General features: G+C 40.8%; 1 protein-coding gene across 1 annotated transcript in view; it reads right to left on the bottom strand.

Annotated features, from left to right (window-relative positions):
* Positions 1–21596, bottom strand: part of MDGA1 (MAM domain containing glycosylphosphatidylinositol anchor 1) — a 900569-nt gene that overhangs the window by 543214 nt on the left and 335759 nt on the right. Inside the window, exon 4 of the mRNA XM_086925579.1 lies at positions 19892–20088. Within this exon, the coding sequence (XP_086781705.1) occupies positions 19892–20088 (197 nt within the window). The remainder of the gene's footprint in view (positions 1–19891; positions 20089–21596) is intronic.

The raw sequence follows: 21596 nt of genomic DNA, 5'->3' as shown, positions 1-21596 counted from the left end.
TGTGTATTCCCCATTCTCTTGGTGCTGTGTCACATGCCTGAGACACCTAAGCAAACTCTTGTTCTTTCTATAGATTTTTCTTTTGTTGTTCCGCCCCTGACCAATGTCGCATTATGCTTAGTTATTAGGGATTTTAATTGTGTCCTACTTTCATTTCACTCTTCCATGTTCCTTTCACCAGTCAGCCCATTTATTATTATGGGTGCATTGTTTATGTGCACACTTCAAGACTGTAGTTATGTATCAGGGACCCCCATGTTATGTAAAATGTTTTTTTCAGACTGACTTTCAAGGTAGTGATAGGCTGGTTAACTGGCTCAATATTATAGTAAGACAATTTTTCCATCCCGAGAGGAGATACCTTACGTTTACCTTTTTAAAGACGACGAATTTCCAATGTCTATTTTTAATTTTTCAGTTCTCTTGTGTTCCTGCTGCTTTAATTTTTTGGTGGGATTAGATGTGTTCTAAACATGCAAATATCAGGACTTTCTAGTGTTTGTTCTTTGTATTCACATTTGATCATTAGCCTTTGTATTGCATAGTGCACTTAATGCACATTTTTTAAGGGACTTTTCTTCATGTCCTTGATAATCTGAATCATGTTATTTTTCTATTCAAGATGTTCTAGATAAGGAATTTAGGAACACCTAGGCTTAGTCTTTGAGGGAACACATTTATTTACCCCATTAGACAATGCCACTGTGTGAGGAAATTCATTTGGATAGAATTCCTGTGTAGCTATAGATGACAGAGAATAATGAAAAGAACATAACTGAAGATTCTAAAGATACTGTTTTGCCCTTTTGCCTTTGCTCTTGTATTTTATGCCCATGGCACATTGTCACTCCCTTGCAGATTGCAGGCCACCTGCTTACCAGTCCCCTTGTTAAAACACATGAACTGCTTTTTGTGCTTGATTTGAAGGAAACTAACAATTGTGTTATATTCCCTACATCACTAGGTCCTGCTAGACCTTCCAGAGTTAAAGGAAGAGTGATTCCCTGCAGACCTGTGATCAACACTAAGCTCACTCCCCATCAGTGACCGCTCTAAGATGAATAGATTTCCTGGCTCTACAATTCTTGCAACAAGAAAGTCGCGAAGCTGAACAGCGATCATCAGTGCGACATCAGTGGTACCTCCAAAGCAAGGCATTTGATTTGCGAAAGGCGTTGCAGAAGAAAGGAGGAGCTGATTCTTTTATTTGTTGTTTGGGCTCTGTACCTGTTATGTGCTGGAAACCTCTGTCAGTGTACACTCCCTTGAGCCCTTGGCCCGAGTTTTGGCCACATTCACACCTCTTTTGCTTCACTCCAGTGGAAAGGCAGTCCACCCAAGGATCCACGTTTGGAAAAGCACTACATTCTGGTGCCCATGAGAGAGTAGCTTGAGCGTCCTCTGACACTAAATAATGAGTGTTGGAGCCTGAAAGTGCTGCTGATCTTGCTGGGTCGTTTCTAAGTAGTGCTTGGATCTGCACGAGATGCTTTGTGCCCTTGATCAATGAACAGCACATCATTTGTAGTGTCTGCCACAAAGAAGAGACACTGGTGCATTGTTTTGAGACATTGAGACTTTCGAGTGAGCTGTGAGTGTTTTGCCCGGAGGGCACTCCACCTAAACAGTATTGTTTTCTCATGAAAAGCCTGACTTGAAGAGGCCCAACGCGAAGAAAACACTGGAAGCGGATTTGATGGATAATAGAAGCCTGCCAGGAGAGGCTTTGATGGACTTTGGGTATTTTCTGTGAGCTTGTATAGACTTGAAGTTTGGAAATTAATTTTTGCTGCTTTGCTGGCATTGTTTTAAAGTACTATTCTGTTTAGTAAAAGCAGAATAAAGTCCACTCTCTGTGGAACAGTATCCCTTTTCATCTGAGAGCATTGATCAGGAACACCACTGTTTCACTTGAACATATAATAAATTACTGAAATGCATAGGAAGCTATATAAAAGGTTATTAGATAATTCTAGGATTTGCTTTCTGTTTAGGATTGTGGAAAATTATGATTTCATTCATATTAGTGGTCACTACTTCCTCCCGTAGTCTATTTGTTCTCAACAACGGGTTTTCTAGTGTTTTTAAAACGACATTGTCATTTATGGGTGGGATTGTTCTTGTTGCTACCCAAATTGACATCTGTACCCACCTTCCAACCTATGTCTCTTCCTACTATTACTTCTTTGCATTTGACTTTTGCTTTTCTTTTTCTCTTGCTTTTTCTGAAATTGTATTGTGGTTTTTGTTACATTTTTGATTGGTTACCTTTTGCCAGTTGCAGGGTCACGTAGGAGTACCAACGGTTCAGTTTGTGACCTGAGTAGTTGCAATAGGTCTGCAGGACTTGCAGTGTCCCTATGACCTGCTAATAATCACAGCTGAAGTACTCTACCAAGATTGCGTGAGCGACATTAGAAAATGGAGATTGTATTGAGGAATGACGATAAAAAGCAAGAGATGAAAAACCGAAATTATAGAATATTGTTCTCTAAGTGCGGTATAGCTCTATCTATTTTAATACTTTTATGTATTTTATTGGCTACTATATTTTGGTTTGTTTCTCCTACACAATTGATGTCTACACCAACTTCTCAACATACTCTTTCTTTTTCTACTGTTTCTTCACATGAGTTTCATATTTTACCTGAACATGAACTGGTTAGGTCAGAGTTTACTGATAATTCCTTTTGTACAGTTTCTACATCAACACCAGCTAGTGATGAATATAGACATGGACTCAGATTAGCATGAGTATAGGTTATTGCCTATGTAAGGGCAAAAGGATGCTCTGTGGTTCTGAAAATTCTGAACCTGTGTTTTAAATATCATAATTCTGTTATGAATTTGGTATCAGCGAACCGCAAATAACAAATGCGGTATGCACGAGTATTTTCATCATGTTACACCAATGGATTCACTGTGCATTTGAAGGTTTTGTATTGAACACTTGGGTTCCATCTTGTGAATAGCAGCCATGTTATGCATTGCCCTTACAGTAGGCTCTCACCATGGCAGAACAAGCATTTAAAGGACATAACCTTAGCATGGGTTTGTGCTGACTTCTGCATGACCTGACGAAAGCTGACCCTGTTGCTTGAGGCTAACCTCGCCAAGCCAGTTCCTTGTTCAGCAGCTGGCGCAATAAAGATCAAAGAGCAGGACGTGTCCAACTTTATGGCCCACCATTCCCACTCCTCTATTTCCTTCCCATCTGTTTCTGCCTTTCCTTTAAGACATGTTCATCGATCTGGGTTGAAGGTTTTATGATGGGTTTGTCCGGCCTGATTGAACAGGAAACCAAGCATGTGTGCGATCCTTTTTTAGCCTGGACTTATCTTGAAAGTGGTGCTTTGTGTGCACGTCCTGGGAATCTCCAACATAATGCACTTCAAAGCAGGAATGTGTGCTTAGGGCACAATATTCTGTATAAAAGGCCTGTGCGGAGGCCATGCAGACAGACTCCCTCATACAGTTGCTTTATGGGTGACGGGGCGACAGAGCCTCACATTTAATTATAATAAAGATGTCTTTTCATATTTCAGATTCTCTGTTGATTTCTTTGCCACTTTTGAATGGACTACTTATTGGTAAGACCCCTGAGAAGGAGTATTGTAAATATTTGGTTCTTCATAGGGTTGAAGGTACCGGGGTAGACCATTTTTTCCTGTTTCAGTTTCTGACAGGGCAAGAGGGCATGTGATTGACAAGCCCTAAAGCTCCATTATCTGATATGCTGCACTGTGTGATTCTACTGCAGCATGTCAGACATTTATTTTGTACATGTGAGGTGGGGCTGTAACAGCCCCCGCTGGCATACCTGCCAACTTGAAGAACAATCTCACCAAGTGAGGAGGGGGCGGCCCTCATGCAGAGAAATACCTACGAGGCCCCGTCTTCTACAAGTACCTAGTTCAACTTCAACGTATATTTGAGCAATCTGAAATAGATAGTTCAGATTTTTTAATGACACCGTTTTTTATGTAATGGTAAACTCTTTTTAATGTATGTTATGTGAATTGATTCCATTGAGGTATTTTTGTGTATTTGTATATTTTAGCCCATTAGGGCAGTGAAAAAATTATTGAGGAATGTATGTAATTTTTTTCTGATTCTGGAACAATATTACAAATGTAGCTCATGAATGCAGAAACAAATACGAATATTTTTTATAATAAATCCTTTTTTTATATATTGATGAAACAATAAGTTGTTTGTGGGATTCATATTTATACATTCTTAGATAATTCTGGTTCAGTGCATTCTGTTTGATCATAGGTGTATGAGTGATAAGTGGCACATAAGGGATTCTTTGTTTTTGAGTAATTTAAAAGATTGCTACAGGAGTATTATTTTACCCCACTTCACAAAGGCATTTAAAAGAGTGCTAAAGGAGTATTATTTTATGCCTGTTGAAAAAGGCAAGTAAGAGAATTGAAAAGAGTGCTACATGAGTACTACTTTGCACCAGTTCACAAAGGTATGTAAGATATTTGAAAAGAGTGTGTTAGAGGAGTACTACTTTACACAAGTTAAACAACAAAGGGGATGTTAAAGAATACTACAGAAGTACTACTTTACGCCAGTTCACAAATTCATATACGATTATGTAAAAGAGTGCTACGAAGTTATACTTTACACCAGTTAACAAAGACATGTAAGAGAATTGAAAAGAGTGTTACAGGAGTACTACTTTACACTAGTTCACAAAGGCAACGAAGAGCACCTAAAAGAGTATTACAGAAGTACTACTCTACACCAGATCACAAAGGCATGTAAGAGTATGTAAAAGAATGCTACAGGAGTACTACTTTACGCCAGTACACAATGGCATTTAAAAGAGTGTTACAGGAGTACTAGCTTATGCCAGTTCACAAATGCATATAACAGTGTGGAAAAGAGTGCTACAGCAGTACTACTTTACGCCAGTTCACAAATTCATATACGATTATGTAAAAGAGTGCTACGAAGTTCTACTTTACACCAGTTAACAAAGGCATGTAAGAGAATTGAAAAGAGTGTGTTAGAGGAGTACTACTTTACACAAGTTAAACAACAAAGGGGATGTTATAGAATACTACAGAGGTACTACTTTACGCCAGTTCACAAAGGCATGTAAGAGTATGTAAAAGAGTGCTACGGAGTTCTACTTTGCACCAGTTAACAAAGACATGTAAGAGAATTGAAAAGAGTGTTACAGGAGTTCACAAAGGCAACGAAGAGCATGTAAAAGAGTACTACAGAAGTACTACTTTACGCCAGTTCACAAAGGCATGTAAGAGTTTGTAAAATGGTGCTACAGGAGTACTACTCTACACCAGATCACAAAGGCATGTAAGAGTATGAAAAAGAATGCTACAGGAGTAGTACTTTACGCCAGTACACAATGACATTTTAAAGAGTGTTACAGGAGTACTAGCTTATGCCAGTTCACAAATGCATATAACAGTGTGGAAAAGAGTGCTACAGCAGTACTACTTTACGCCTGTTAAAAAAGGCATGTAAGAGAATTGAAAAGAGTGTTACAAGAGTGCTACTTTACAGCAGTTCACAAAGGCATGTAAGAGTATGTAAAATGGTGCTACAGGAGTACTACCGTACACCAGGTCACAAAGGCATGTAAGAGTATGTAAAAGAGTGCTACAGGAGTACTACTTTACCCCGGGTCACAGAGGCATGTAAAATAATTGAAAAGAGTGTTACATGAGTAGTGTTTTAAACCAGTTAACAAAGGTATGTAAGAGTACTGAAAAGAGTACTACGAAGTACTACTTGACACCAATGCACAAAGACACTGAAGAGTATATAAAAGAATGCTACAGTAGTACTACTTTACGCCAGTTCACAAATGTATGTAAAAGAGTACTACAGGAGAACTACTTTACAAAGGCTGCAATGATTGTGTGACTAGGCCACATAGTCTTGAATGTGCATGTTAAGCATCTCTTCCACCACGGTGGAATCAGGCTGGGTCTGTTTCCATGTACGCTCTCTTGTGTTCTACTCCAGTTCCACAATTCCATCCTCATTAGATGTTAAGTGTGTTTTTATTCTGAATTCAGTTACAGAGTCAGTGACTATCCCAAAAGTATGAGCTGGAGCAGGACCTCCTTGATTATCCCTGCTTTAGATGGTCCTTAAAGACCTCAATGTTTTGGGAATCACTGAAACCATTTCGGCGCTCCACGTACGCACTACATTCCAGCATACGCAGTTGTGCAATCAGCCCTAGGAAAGTTAACCTGTTTTCCTCTTCTGAGACCATCCTCAAGGGTGTAGTCGTCAACGGTGCACCAGGTGCAGTGGTACCAGTGTCCATGGTTCTAGGGGCCAATGCACCCTGATTATACCTATCTTTTATTCCCCAACAGGGAAGCTGAAGGGCCCAATTTCCTTGTTTGCAACAGGATCAGTGGCATCCCTGCTGTAACATACGACAATCCAAAAAGCAGCGGCCTTTTGACAGCATTGGGCAATACACAGGGAAAGCACATGGTACAGGATGCACCCCAGAAGAAAACAGAAGGCCCCATTTATGAGGTTTTGGCGCAGGGCAGTACTGCGAGGAATCTTGCTATGCTTCCCTACGTCAAAAAAGGGTAAGAATGCAGCGTATCTATTAGATATGGTGCACTCCTGCCCTTTTCCCCTATGCTGGTGCACAATGGGCCGTCATGTGCAAATGCAGGCACCCTGTAGTGGTGCCAGGGTGCCTGCGTTGCGGGACTGATTGATGTTGTGCAGGAAGGGACACCTTCCTGCACAAAATCAATAAATTCAGACAATTTCCTCTTTCAATGTGTGCTGCAGCACATATAGAAAAAGGAAAAAACTAGGAAAAATTAAAACCTTTCTCCTTGTTGCTCCTCCCTAACACCACCCCAGGATAGCGCTAGATTATGACACATTCCCAGGGCTATGATTTCTCGTAAATTCGGGAATGTGTCCTAATCCATGGGTGTTGCGTGGGAACACCCGCAGCAACACCCATGGAATTCACCTTTCAAGCAGTGTTCTGCGTGAAAGGAGCACATATTTACAAGGCCATGAAAAGCCGTGCAAAGTAGCTTTACGTGGCTTTGCACCACCGGATGGTCAAAAAAGTGATGTTCCAGCAGCGCCACTAGGGCCTCGTAAATGAGGCCATGAATGTGTATTTTAAATCAGATAGATCATTATTTAACTTCATATTGAAGCTGACGAGTATCAAGCTTCCGAACGCATCGTGCAATTATTACGTTATTGACTACATTGAGGAATTAATGAGATTTTGAATACACAGGGCAATACACAGGGCGATTATTAAGCTTTCACGTGCACAGGGCAATAATTGAGCTTCTGACTACACAGGGGAATTAATGAGACTCTGAATAAAAAGGGCTATTAGTAATCTTTGATATACATCGGGCAATTATTATGCTTCCAAATAGATCGCGAAATAATTAAGCTTCTAAATAGAACGTGCAATTATTAAGAATAGAACGTGCAATTAATAAGAATAGAACGTGCAATTATTCAGAATAGAACGTGCAATTAATAAGAATAGAACGTGCAATTATTCAGAAGAGAACGTGCAATTATTAAGAATAGAACGTGCAATTAATAAGAATAGAACGTGCAATTATTCAGAATAGAACGTGCAATTATTAAGAATAGAACGTGCAATTAATAAGAATAGAACGTGCAATTATTAAGAATAGCACGTACAATTAATAAGAATAGAACGTGCAATTAATAAGAATAGAACGTGAAATTATTAAGAATAGAACGTGCAATTATTAAGCTTTCCAGCACTTTGGGGAATATATGAGATTCGGAATTCCAGCAGTGTTTAAGCTTCTCCCTGCACTGGGGAATTGATGTGATTTTAAATACAGTGCAATTATTAATCTTCAAAATAAAAGAATGATTTAATAACAATCTTCCCGCACAGGACAATTAATGAGCCACTAAATGCAGCAGGAAATTAACAGGCGACTGATTACCACGGACAGTATCGAGCGTCTAATTACCTGGGTAATTGAATGCGCTCCTGATTACATAAGGAAAGTAATGAGCTTGTGGTATAAGGGGCAATTAATGTTCTTGATGCGAGCAGAGCTATTAATGGACTTCTAATGAGCAGGAAACGTTGAGCACTTTTCGAATGCACGTGTTTATTAATGATCTAAAAGCAGGAAGAATGAGCCGATGATTTCATTGGGGATTTTACACCTTGTAATATTTGATAACACGCTGACCACAGACACTGAATGAGAGACACACTCAGCAACTAACACACGGATGCTGACACAGGGCCCTGCGGAGCTGCAGGGTGCCTCGGCCAATTAATGCTCACCTGATTGCACAGGAAGTTAAGGAGTGTAATCTTGATTTAAGTGTAACGTTCAGGAGCTGCTAGAGAGATGAGGATTAGGGCTGAGCCTGTAAACTACATTCACATGCCCTGTAAACATATCGAATGTATACCTCATGCTTAAGCTGGGTGAAATATAAAATTCCATGTTCAGTTTTAATCATCAAAACAAATAAATAATTAACGCAAATTGTAAAATAAAACTACTTTAGTGGTGAAACCCTCCATTTCCAAAATAGCTATTGTCTATTAAATATACCATGTGTAGGATCACTGAAAAATTACAGAGAACGAGCTACAGTTCTGGCTCTAATATGGCAAACTAAATAAAATGTGTGAGTTATGATCAGTGGCGCAAACTATAACTTGGGGTCTCCCTTCATGCATTGCATATGATATCACGCATGACATCATTGATGACATCACAGCTTGCAGTTCCTCCAGAGAGACTGTTTCCTCGTCTCCTTCATCCGGTGGCTGCTTTTTAATTTCCACTCAGGAGTATTCATCTGAGTGCGTGGCTCATGGGTGTTTCTTCATTCCCCTTGTAACAAAGAATACACCCGGGAGGCCCTATCTGCAGGAACTTTGCACACACTTCATGTCACTTTTCGTGCATTTACTTTCTTCTTTCCTCTAGATGTATGTGAAAAGTTTCCATAGGAGGGATCCTCATAAAACCGTTTTCTGCTTTCCCGTCCAATATTAAACAATGCAATGGTGCACGGGTCCTTTGCCTGGCCTTGCAACCACAGGGCAAGGCTTCCGTGCAGAGTTCTGCAAAGCCAAAACCGAGTTCCACAAACCCCATACATTGTTCAAAAGTTGTTTTTGGTATGAAAACGTATAGTGATATATTCTTTGAGGGTAGGGGCTCCTTAGAGGCCTGAGTGCAACTTCGAAGTTGCTCTGGCAGTGATATATTTCAATGTTTCCATGTATTAAGCCGCGCAGGATTCGCTGTACTGGGAACCAGCATGTGGCGCCGGGGAGTATAATGCACCTTTGCTTGTTTTCTAGGGACCGTGGAGGAACGAGGGGTCCTTAAGGCCCACTGCAGAGGTTTGGCTGCTTCCTGAGAATATTCTGCTCCACATTCGAATGGATCCGAGCTCTTCCCCTCAGATCATTGCACTCCTCGCCATGGGAGGGCTCTGTAGCAAAGGAAATCGTTTAGTTTTATGTTGCTTTGCAATGCTATCTGGATAGGAAGAGCAGGAGAAGGGAAATCCAGAGGAAGTTGGAGAAGAGAGAAGTGGGGAACTGGAAGATGTTCAGGCTCAGGGTACAAGATCGCCACCAAGAAGGCGCTACAGGCAGCCAACTCCCCCTGTGGATGGGCAGCCGCTGCAGTGCACGACCTTTGGGCATGAACAGGGGGAGTCTGCCATAGGCACTATGCCCAACACGCCATTGGCGACCACCACTATTCCAGCAGGCGGCACCCGATATGCAGGGCCTTACGTTGTGCACAGAGGGGTTGTTTGGTGGCCCACCCTCTGGCCAGGGCCTATTACTAGCATGCTGGAGGCAGTCAACCCCCCTGCAGATGGCCATCGGAGATATACAAAGGGTTAAACAGTTAAAGGTCCCTCTGCAGCATTTGTTAATGCTTTTATCTTAGAAAGGTAAAACAAAATGTCGTATTCTCTGTCTCCCCACTCCCTGTATGTCTGAGGTGGTGTCTGGAGTGCTGTGAGCGAAAGATGTCATGGAATATTGGTGTGTGATCTGAAGTGGAAGCTGAGAGAAAGTCAGAGCTGGAAAGCAGATGGAGTCCTGACAGGACCGACCAGCTGTTACTGTGCCCTAAGGGTGCAATAGGAAATAGAGAACTTACCTACTTCCTGAGGGGATCCAAACTCTTGTATGAAGACTCTGTCCTTTGATTAAACCAAAAAAGCATCTGTTTGGCCCACCCAATAACATCTGCACAAATGTGATAAACAGTATGATGATTGAGTTTCATTTTAAGGTTAAACCGGTTCTCATGTATCCAATGGAAGCACTTCTAAGAAGGTGGAATGATACATCCACCAGCCAACAGCATGCGGTGAGAGAGGAAGCCTCTCTGGACGGAGCACAATCCCACTCTATGTATATGTTGAAAAACTGGTAGCAACAAACCAGCAGCATTTTCAAGCTAGACTTAAGATGTATGCTTAGTGTGTTTAGTGCATACATAATTCACTACACTAAAGACAGCACAAGCAATAGGATTTCATTTATATGCCGCATGTAGCGCTAATCGACTCTGATGTGTATAAAGGTCAAAAACAGTAAGGACTGTTGGTAGAAAGTCTTGCATTTGTGCATACATAACTAAGACACCTACAAAAGGAGAGGAGTTGGCCTAACGGCTAGGGCGGTCGACCTCAAATCTGGGGAACTGGGCTTGAGTCTCGGCAATGACGCTGAACATGCTGTGATTCTGGGCAAATCACTCCATCTCCCCGTGCCTCACAAAAATGATGAATGTCTCCTCATGTAACGCAACTGGTACTATGTAAAGCTCTCTGGTACCCGATACCAGGTCAAGTTTACGCTATATAAAACTATGTTAAAAAAAGTACTTTTTTTATTTTGTATGATTTGCAACGCTATGTTGAGGGGGTAAACATTTTTTAAAAAAACTTGATTGGAGAAAACAATTCAAGCTGGTGTACGTAGGTACTTTCTTTGAAGCATGATCAACGTCGTCGCCTCCACTAGTTTCAACTGCCTGAGAGCAGCAAATGAGGGGCGTTCCTGATGTAGACTGACAGAGCCTTCCAGAGTCATGGTAGATTTCTGGACAGTGATCCATTTCAAGATCTCTTTTAGTTGAATAGTGAGTTTGTAGCGAGTGTTTCTTGTTCCAAGTCAAGCTACTGGAACCTCCCAATGCAGCTTTTGAATGTGGTGTCTAGAAATGTTTTGATTCAAGGGTTACAAGTGAGGCAAGATGTTTTCACACAGCAGCTCTCACATCGATAAGCAGCATCTGAGGGCAGATAGTGCTGTAGAGATATCTCCTTCATAGTATTGATCAGGAATCAAGCCCCAGTGTGAAGGATGTCTCTGAGAGGGGTGGGCATATTTTTGATGGGACAGGAATGAGAGTGTTAAAATAACCATGGACAATGAAGAAGGCCCAATCACGTCCATGCAGGCATCAGCAGAAAGTTGTGTAGAGATGTGCGTATTAAAGACGAAATACAGGCCTAAGTTGTCTGCAATGGAGGCAGGTCCTGGGAGGAGGGAGGTAGATGCAAGCTTCGTAGACTAGAGAAATAGAATTAGACATAGCAGAGATGGAAAGTTGCAGGCCCACTTTGAGAGAACACATCTTTGAGAAATATTGTAGATAAGGTAGCGGAGAAGCACAGAATAAGTGGGAGACTAGGCCTCGTAGAGCAGTGGGCATGGAGGGAGCAGAGCATAGCTAGCCTTCGAAGAGAAACGACATGGACAACCGGTAGTGAAGAGCGCAACCAAACAACACGTGCACATGCATCGTATTTCATAATCACGTGATTAGCTTTCTTGTTGAAAGTATTACTTAATGTCGTGCTTATGCAGATGTGTTATTAAATATGCAAAATATATGACGTATTTAGGCTAAAAAGTGTGTTAAAAAAGCTGCCCGCTCATTGTAAGTCGAAGCTCAGAGTCCAGTTCCACAAAGCTGACTGACATTCCACATATGCTCATAATAAACCTTATACTATATTGCCAGCAGAAGTTGTGTCATCTTTTTCTTTCGTCCAGCAACAAGAGCTAATCCATAGTCTAGGAAAGATCTTGTTCAGAGTGGGTGTTCAGACTTTAAACTTCTGAAGGTCAAATCTTGCTGATTTAGCCAATGCTGTCACAAGGTCTTAAAGTCAAGATCCAGTAAGATATTGGTTTATATGAAGTTGACTTTTTGAGGCATTATGCCAGAAATCTTAAGGCTGATGGACCACGACAGCTTTTGTTCAATGCGGATGTCAGAGCGAGCAAAATACATTTATTCTTGAGAGCATTGAGTTGATGGGGCTTCTAATTCATCTATTTAGGTTTGCATTCCAGGGATAATGTCAGAGCAGAGAGGGATTCAGGTGAATCTAGTCTGTTATGTTATGTTATTTTTATTTGTACCGCGCACAGCTGCCCCAGCAAAGGGGCGTCCTGGCACTTTGAAAAGGTAAACACAACACAACATTAAAAGCGGGCAGAAAGGAGAAGAGACACAACAGATGAGCTAAACAAATAAAAAGGTCTTGATAGCCCGTCTAAACTGAAGGAGCTCATCGATGTCTGAGGTAGATGTATGTGCTGTTCACTTACTGACGGAAAGAGACATCTGGAACCTCATTATGAGACACTCAGTAATGCTGATTTAGCCGGTAACAGGAGTTACCAGCAACATCGGAAACCCCATCATCAGTGTTCCAAATGAAGCATTTCAGCTGCAGAAGCAGCCAAAATCTTCATGTGGAAATTGAGCTGAAAATGTGTCATAACCTGTGAAAATCATCATTGTAATAATGAACTATCCAGTTACTCCTTTTTTTCAGGGCCCAATTCGTGGTGGGCCTGTAATTCCGCATCTCGGAATTACCAGTGCCCAAGTATCAGTAATTCTGGGTGTGAAATTGAGTTTTTTAAACCTGGTGTAATGAAGTGCCTTGATGTCAGGAGAGATGTCCATTACCATCTAGCAAAAATCATTTGACGATTCATAAAATACATTCTACCAACCTTAACTTCTTCCCCCCTCACTCTGCCATGCTTGAGTAAACTACGGGGCATATTACCAAGCAATAGCGATAATTATCGCTATTGATTGGTTAGAGACAAAAATTTACAGCTGAGCTGCGGTGATTTTTATCGCAGATAAACCTTGGTATTACCAAGGTTTATCGCAAATGCGATAAAAAATCGCCGCAATGCATGAATATCGCTGAAAAGTCAGTGATATTAAGGCATTACCGAGCTAATGCTCTTAGCCGTGTTATCCACCTCCCATTGGATAACATGGCTAAGAACTGCTCAGCTGTAGAACAACTAAGGCTGTGGATCCTACGTCTACCCAGCCCGGATCTCAACAATATAATCAACAGAACAAGAATGGCTGGATAGGCAAAGTTGTTATCATTAATAAAAGTGACGTAGTCAAAATGTACTACGTTACCAAGGCCTTTTATACCAAAAGCAAATGTATTTAATTTTTGATTTTTAAATTCATCAAAACATATGGGCAAACCAAAGACTGTCACGACAGTGAGTACATGAATACAGTATTTACATTTATACACAACTACCACTATACATTATTTACAAAGTGAAAAGAACACAATTTAAATGAGCACAGTTGTGAAAGACACACCAAGAAAAACAGTAACATTAATCAATATCCAAACATAGATTGTATTTATATACAATGAAAAAGTTCCTACAAACAAAAATACAACCAGTCCATGGGGGTATGAAACCAAGGGACAGGCGGGAACAGATGGAGTGATACGCCTGCCTGCCTGACAACCCTGTGGTTGCGATTTATATTGGGTTACACGACTAGGGTTCCAGGTGGAATCTATGTTTGGATATTGATTAATGTTACTGTTTTTCTTGGTGTGTCTTTCACAACTGTGCTCATTTAAATTGTGTTCTTTTCACTTTGTAAATAATGTATAGTGGTAGTTGTGTATAAATGTAAATACTGTATTCATGTACTCACTGTCGTGACAGTCTTTGGTTTGCCCATATGTTTTGATGAATTTAAAAATCAAAAATTAAATAAATTTGCTTTTGGTATAAAAGGCCTTGGTAATGTAGTACATTTTGACTACGTCACTTTTATTAATGATAATAACTTTGCCTATCCAGCCATTCTTGTTCTGTTAAGAACTGCTCAGGGCAGGTGTTAGCTTTTGGAGATATTTGCGCTTAGCGCGAATATCTCCAAAAGTTGGTAATAGGAGATAGCGATGTTAGCGACTGTTTCCAGTCGCTAACATCTTGGCACGCCCACTTTGCATGTCATTAGTGATAAATTTCACTGACATGCAAAGTGGGGCCCAAGATGGTCGCTATCTCCTACTAGCTGTCGCTAACTGGTGTTAGCGACAGCTAGGTAATAGGGAGATCATTTTATCTCCGCTTTCTTGGCTTTTAAAGCCAAAAAAGCGGAGATAAACCCCCTTGATAATATGCCCCTACGTTCCTACCCTGACACACTCTCCCATCAGCCCTGTCGTACTAAAAGCAGGCACCGGGTTTCTACTACATAGTCATTTCCTTCCAGAGCCTCCATGCAACGCACACACACCTACCACCCATGCTCAACTATATACGCTTGAATGCCGCACTCATGTACATCAGCATCCTCAAACAATCCACCCCAAAAGTGTTTATGGGGAACAAACTGCCCTTTATACTCGGCTCTTGAAAGGCCCCCACATATGGTTGCACAATCTGCATGTGAGTGATTGAGTGAGTGAGTGAATGAATTGGTGAGTGAGTGACTGAATGAGTGAGTGGGTGGGTGAGTGATTGAGTGAGTGAATGAGTGGGTGGGTGGGTGAGTGAGTGAGTGAGTGAATGAGTGAGTGGGTGGGTGAGTGATTGAGTGAGTGAATGAGTGGGTGGGTGGGTGAGTGAGTAAGTGAGTGAGTGGGTGGGTGAGTGGGTGAGTGAGTGAGTGGGTGGGTGGGTGAGTGAGTGAGTGAGTGGGTGGGTGAGTGAGTGCGTGAGCTGGCGAGTGAGCAAGTGATCATATTTATATAGTGGGCAATTACTGAAAGGCGTCTTATTTTTCTTTTTCAACTCTACCACAGCAGCACACATCCTGGAACGCCAGCAGTGATGACAATGTGACACCGATTGTAGTTCGGACTGGACTGTTCCCATGGGGCACAGGGTCAGAGCTGATTTGCATAACGCCATTGTCTAACCCAGGGTGGTGTGGAGTGCAAAAAAAACGATGGATTTGGGCCCAGATCCTTGGACTGGGGTGAATGTGTGACATTGATCCACATTCTGTCCATCACCTGTTTTGTTTGCAAATTCCGCCCTAAGTGCGCTGGGGATGCTCAGACGTGGGTCCCAGGCACTCCACACCACTGGAGTCAAGCTAGCCGGGCTGATGAGAGGTGTTACCTTGAAACCGGTCCGGTCCTCGGATGCTTGATTCCGTTCTGGGAAGGACATGGCTTTTGTAGTTCGGACTGGACTGTTCCCATGGGGCACAGGGTCAGAGCTGATTTGCATATTGCCATTGTCTAACCCAGGGTGGTGTGGAGTGCAAAAAAACGATGGATTTGGGCCCAGATCCTTGGACTGGGGTGAATGTGTGACATTGATCCACATTCTGTCCATCACCTGTTTTGTTTGCAAATTCCGCCCTAAGTGCGCTGGGGATGCTCAGACGTGGGTCCCAGGCACTCCACACCACTGGAGTCAAGCTAGCCGGGCTGATGAGAGGTGTTACCTCGAAACCGGTCCGGTCCTCGGATGCTTGATTCCGTTCTGGGAAGGACATGGCTTTTGTAGTTCGGACTGGACTGTTCCCATGGGGCACAGGGTCAGAGCTGATTTGCATAACGCCATTGTCTAACCCAGGGTGGTGTGGAGTGCAAAAAAACTAAGGATTTGGGCCCAGATCCTTGGACTGGGGTGAATGTGTGACATTGATCCACATTCTGTCCATCACCTGTTTTGTTTGCACTTTCTAAAAGTGGCATTTCTAAAACAATTACGTGAAATCCAACTTCACCAGCAAGTAGCATTTATCATTACCATTCTAGGCATACCAAACATGAGACAGCTACTCCTTTCTGGTTAGGAATTCACACTTAAAAGTATAGAAAGGAATTCCCAATGCTAGCCTATGAGAGGAGTAGACCTCACAGTAGTGAAATACAAAATAGGCTGTTTGTCTCTACCAGGACATGCAAAACATACAAGTACATGTCCTACCTTTTACTTACACAGCACCCCTCCCATAGGGCTACCCATGGCCTACCTTAGAGGTGATCTATGTGTAATAAAAGGGGAGTTTAAGACTTGGCAAGTAGTTTTAATTGCCAAGTCGAAGTGACAGTAAACTGTACACACAGGCTCTGCAGTGGCGGACCTGAGACATGGTTAAAGAGCTACTTATGTGGGTGGAACAAGCAGGGCTGCAGGCCCACTGTAGCATTCCATTTACATGTCCTGGCCACGTGTAGTGCACTACCAGGGACTTACAAGTAACTTAAATATGCCAATTGGGTATGAGCCAATGTTACCATGTTTCAGGAAGAGAGCACATACAATTTAGCACTGGGTAGCACCCTAGAGTCCTAAAGCCAACAAAAAGGTCAGAAAAATAGAAGGAGGAAGGCAAAAAGGTTTGGGGTAACCCTGCAAGAAGAGCGATTTCCTACAGCTCTGAACAACTGCACAGCATGAACTTGGGAGTTTGAAAAATAATGATTCCTACTTCGAGGTTTTGCAAATGTTACAACTCCACAAGTACACAGAGAACTTGAGCTACAAAGGTAACTTACACTTTTAAGTAAGTTTACACTTTTAAGTAAGTTTGCTACTTTTCGATATTCAAAGTTTATTGTTTACTATAAATTAGTTAATTAAAACTATTGCCTGACTAGACCAACATTCTTAATAAAAGATACCCTATTTCTTATTGAATGCAACATGCACAGTAATTGCTTCAATAAAATACTGTATTAATTCTCGATTACACAACAACTTTGCTTAGATGTATGATAATTTCTATTTTTGTATTGCTGCTCAGTCTGCCTTGATTGGATTCAAATACTATAGCAACCAAGGTAAGAGTGCATACGATTCTGGGCAAACTAGAAACCTGTTGAAGAATAAACCTGGATAATTTTTAGGTCATGGCAATGTCTCTAGAGGTTGTACTTTCTGTGCATGGAGTGCTGTGCAAATTGGAAACATTATAAACGATTACACCAGATATATATACAGTTATTTAATGCAGCACGAGGAATATGTATTATGAAGGCCAACTATGCGACCAGCGCTATGGTTGAACAAATACGGCCTCGTTTTTCAGCTATTTAATATTAACAAGAAGGCGTTTTTTATTATGTTGGTGTTCATTCACATTGTATTTGTTGTACTTTTGTAGTGTTTGCAGCATTGAGCGCATACTGATAACGGTTGAGGCATCGAGATATGTTTGATCATTTATGAAGTTAATAGCCACATTGTATCGACTTTCAATTAAATGAATTTTTAGATAATTGAACACCATATTGAAAGCATTTAACTAATTGTGAATAACAAGGAAACTCTTTTATGTCTATGATTATGTTGTAGTATAAAGTCCACCATCAAAATGGTGCTAACTAGACTGAGAAAGCCTGCTGTGACAGGCGAAACGCGTCTCTCTTTGCTGGGTCGAAGGAGGCATAATTGAATAAAGAAGCCTATACCCTAATAGCCCTCGACTGCATGCTCTTTTCCTGAAGAGGAGCAGAGGTTTTTGGTTTTGTTAATATATATATATATATCCATACATATGTATGTATATATATACACATATATAGACATATATATGTATATTAGCACATGTAGAAATAAAGGGCTTTGAATACTATACAAACTTGGGGTAACAATAGGTAAATTGACAGAATCATTTTTGGAGCTTTCTAGGGTAACTAGCATCGGCACCTCCAGAGCATGTTATAGTTGAGCATGTTGTCAACCTTGCTTAACCACACCGACTATCCAACAGTTGTAGCACAGATCACTTCTAATTACACAATGGTACAAAATACTTTTGTGTATTCACAAACAGCACTTTTGGTAGTAATGTACACTTTTGTAGTAAGTCCAGCACTACACATTGCCAACCACTTGCACTTAAACACCCTCCCATAAAAAACAATAGATGGACTTAAAAATAAATCCCATAGGACATTTTTTCCAAAACTGTGGGTCGTGACACATTGGAGGGTCAACAAGCAAATATTTGGTGGGTGGTGAATGTCCAAGCAATAAATAAGGATGCCTTTAAATGTTGTATTTATCTTATCACATTTGCTATGCTTCAGTGACAAAGGTCAAATATCAGGGCATGTTTTCTGACAAATTGCTGCTTATTTTTTTTTCAATGGAGAATGATGTTTACAAACTCCTCTGACTTTGCAGTCAGAGAAAGTACGGTAAAGGAAAAAAGAAAAGTGAATTATGTAAAAATCTTGCTGGACTACAGAGAGTAGTTTTTGTAACATACAACAAAATATAAATACCTGTAAATATACTGTATACATTCAGCTGTGTGGAAAGCAAAAAATGAAGAACATTCTTTTGTAACTTTGAAGTGCGATGGAAACAATGGGTTTAATAGGATCAAAACAAATCAAGACACTTATCTTGGTGACATGCAAATGATAAATTTTCAACCCGATTTCCACACATTAGAATTTTATACAGTTTTATCAGTAAACTGAATGTCTGTACAAATTTTAGTAGCCAGTTCAATGGAAAATGTGCTCTCTGTAAATGACAGTGCGCTACCACCTGATGTTTTCTTTACATTAAAAAATCGCCTGCTTCGCGTCCATTTAAGCTAGGTAGGTCGCAAATGTTCGTCATGCTAAAAAGTCGTTTGTGGGTCTAAAAACTTTTAAAAGCACTGCCATAGGAAATAATGTAAAAATAAAGTACATTATTTAAAATAGTTAAAAATATAAATAAATATATGAAAATAATACATATTTAACATTCAATTATGAATTATTTATAACGTAACTATTTTTAATTCAAAATAGACTATTAAACATTTTATAATTAAATAATATGTACTTTTTAAATATGTTTTTATATTATTATTTTTTTTCACATGAAGTTGGCAAACGTCGAAATTTGTGATTTTCAAACAGTCCTGCATTCAATGTAATTTGTACTTGAGGGGAAAAAATGCAGGAGACAGCACTGAGTAGAAGCACGCCTCGAGAATGCATTCCACACAGACCTATTCCATTCCCTGGGTGTCGACCTATCCTTATGTGCAGACTTGTAATAAATGCATTGTGCAAAATAGAAATATGGCCTGTGAAAGTTTGTTGAGTTGACAAGCTTTATAAAGCATGTTGACTTCACCAATATTCGCCAGTTAGCAAATATGTTCTGCAAAAGCATGTTTCGAAAAAATATTTCAGCACCTCATTTTTTGCAAGATGATTCTCCCACTACATATATGTTGTTTCAGCGATTTTCTAGAGTAAAACCTAATTTTGCAGGATTCTTTTAAAAAAAAATATATAGATTCACACCAATCATAAAATGTCAGCAAATTGGTGAAAATTATAAATATTTCAACAAGTTTGCGGGGAGAAATTATTGCAAATTTGCTCATTCCCTAATTATGGTCATTGGCAGCTTGACACCAGGAGTGACAGTGCACAGCATTGCTGCTAGTTGATGCAATCTGAAAATCATTAAGTTGGTAAATGTTTTGAATGCTCTTATATTTTAAGCCCAATACAGACAGATGAAATATCAGTCAGAAGAGATAATATTGTGGCGTCTCACCTGGGTGTATAGTGGTTCATAAATGTCCACGCCATTGTCCTGGTTGTGAGAGAGGGTCTCAGCGCCCCGTTTCCAGATAAAGCGAGCCGGCGGGTTGGAGTTGACCGTGCAGCGCAGGAAGACGGTCTTCTCTTGATAGAAGCTCCCTCGCACGTCGCTGATGGTTTGGTGGATGGTAAGAATGGGCTCGTCTAGATCTGCAATGGAGGGCCCGCAGTTGCAGTTAAGGAACGTCTGGTGACTGGATAGATAGCCTGGTTAGACACGGGGCAGAGGACAGGAAAGGGGGAGCATGGCTTGGGAGGAGTCGGGAACGGGAAATGCGAGTGGACTGGAGGGTAGAAGCAGGAGGCAATACACTCACAGCCAAAATTATGGATAAGAGCAACGAAAGAAGCAATGGACAGACCACATGCTGGATGCGTCACGTGGAACCTTGGATGAAACCACTTACAAAATTAAGAGGATCCGTTACCTTCCATGATTTTCTGGAAGACGTCTACATGACGATGGTCCAAGCATCCTTAATAAGCATTAACAATCAAGTTTGAAGGGATAATATAAAATTTGCTGCCTGGATGAAGCCAAACATAGCTGGGCAAGATACCCTTAGAATCACAATCGACAACAAAGAAGCAGGACCAACAGTTGGGTGGGGAGAGGAACAGCATAAATACGGCCACTTACGCGGAAATAATAAGTGGGATTAATAGCATGAACATTAGAACTTGAGATAGTAACGCAGAAATAAAAATAGCCAAGAGAAAGAACATGGGATTATGGCTGGAAGTGCATCAACGAAAGAATGTTGAGTAGGAATATCATGAAGCTAGAGCAATAGAAGTATAGCATGAACACAACAAACACTGAAACAACAACAGGGAGTAACAACACAGAAATAACATCATGACAGATTAGCATAGAAATACCACCAGGGAGGTGGTAATAACACCTTTGAGAAATACTGCCTATTTTATACAAATACATCGTTGCCTCCACACAGGAATTTCCTGAAGGGAAAATAGGAAATATATGTTTATTTCTATGTTTTTATATTTGAGTGACAGACATTAGTGTAGTCTTACTGTCTGTGTTATAGAAGCACAATCATGTGGACGTAAGAAGCTGCAAAGATTCCACTTTGATGTTGTTGGTCGTGTTGATTTACAGCCTGTGGTTTGTTGGAGCTTCACCTTACACCGGTTTTCATTCTTTTTCACTTCTCTAAGGGTTTGGGGAGTCTCGCTGACTAACCGACCTCCTCCGGTGGCAGTCGACATGCAGACGTAAATAGTCAAGCTTCTAGAGCTTCCAACCAGAGTCTTACAGAAGGATGAAAATTACACTTCTTTGGTCAAGTGAAAATCGATTAGGAAGAAGGGGTTTAACGTCTTCTTTCAGCAAGACTGCCCAATACCCAAAGAGGTCTTCAACCCAATGACCAAGGCTTGGTTAGAACCCAATAATTAGGCAATATCCCAGAATGTAAGATGTGAAAGAAAAACTCCATCAGTATTGCTCCCTTTGGGAATACTTGTCAATACCATTAGCACTACCTGGAATACAATGAATTGATACTAAATCAAGCCCTACTGTTTTCTAGACGAATGAGTACCTGAGTGTTCCCAGGGCCCCTACTGACCCTCTTTTGTGTATCAAGGATGCACCATTTTCCATTAATGCGCTCTCAATTGTGGTCCCATCT

This window comes from Lissotriton vulgaris, chromosome 6, assembly GCF_964263255.1.
Source record: "Lissotriton vulgaris chromosome 6, aLisVul1.2, whole genome shotgun sequence".
Classification (NCBI taxonomy): domain Eukaryota; kingdom Metazoa; phylum Chordata; class Amphibia; order Caudata; family Salamandridae; genus Lissotriton; species Lissotriton vulgaris.
The sequence above is the reverse complement of the archived record's forward strand: the minus strand, read 5'-3'. Positions and strand labels throughout refer to the sequence as shown.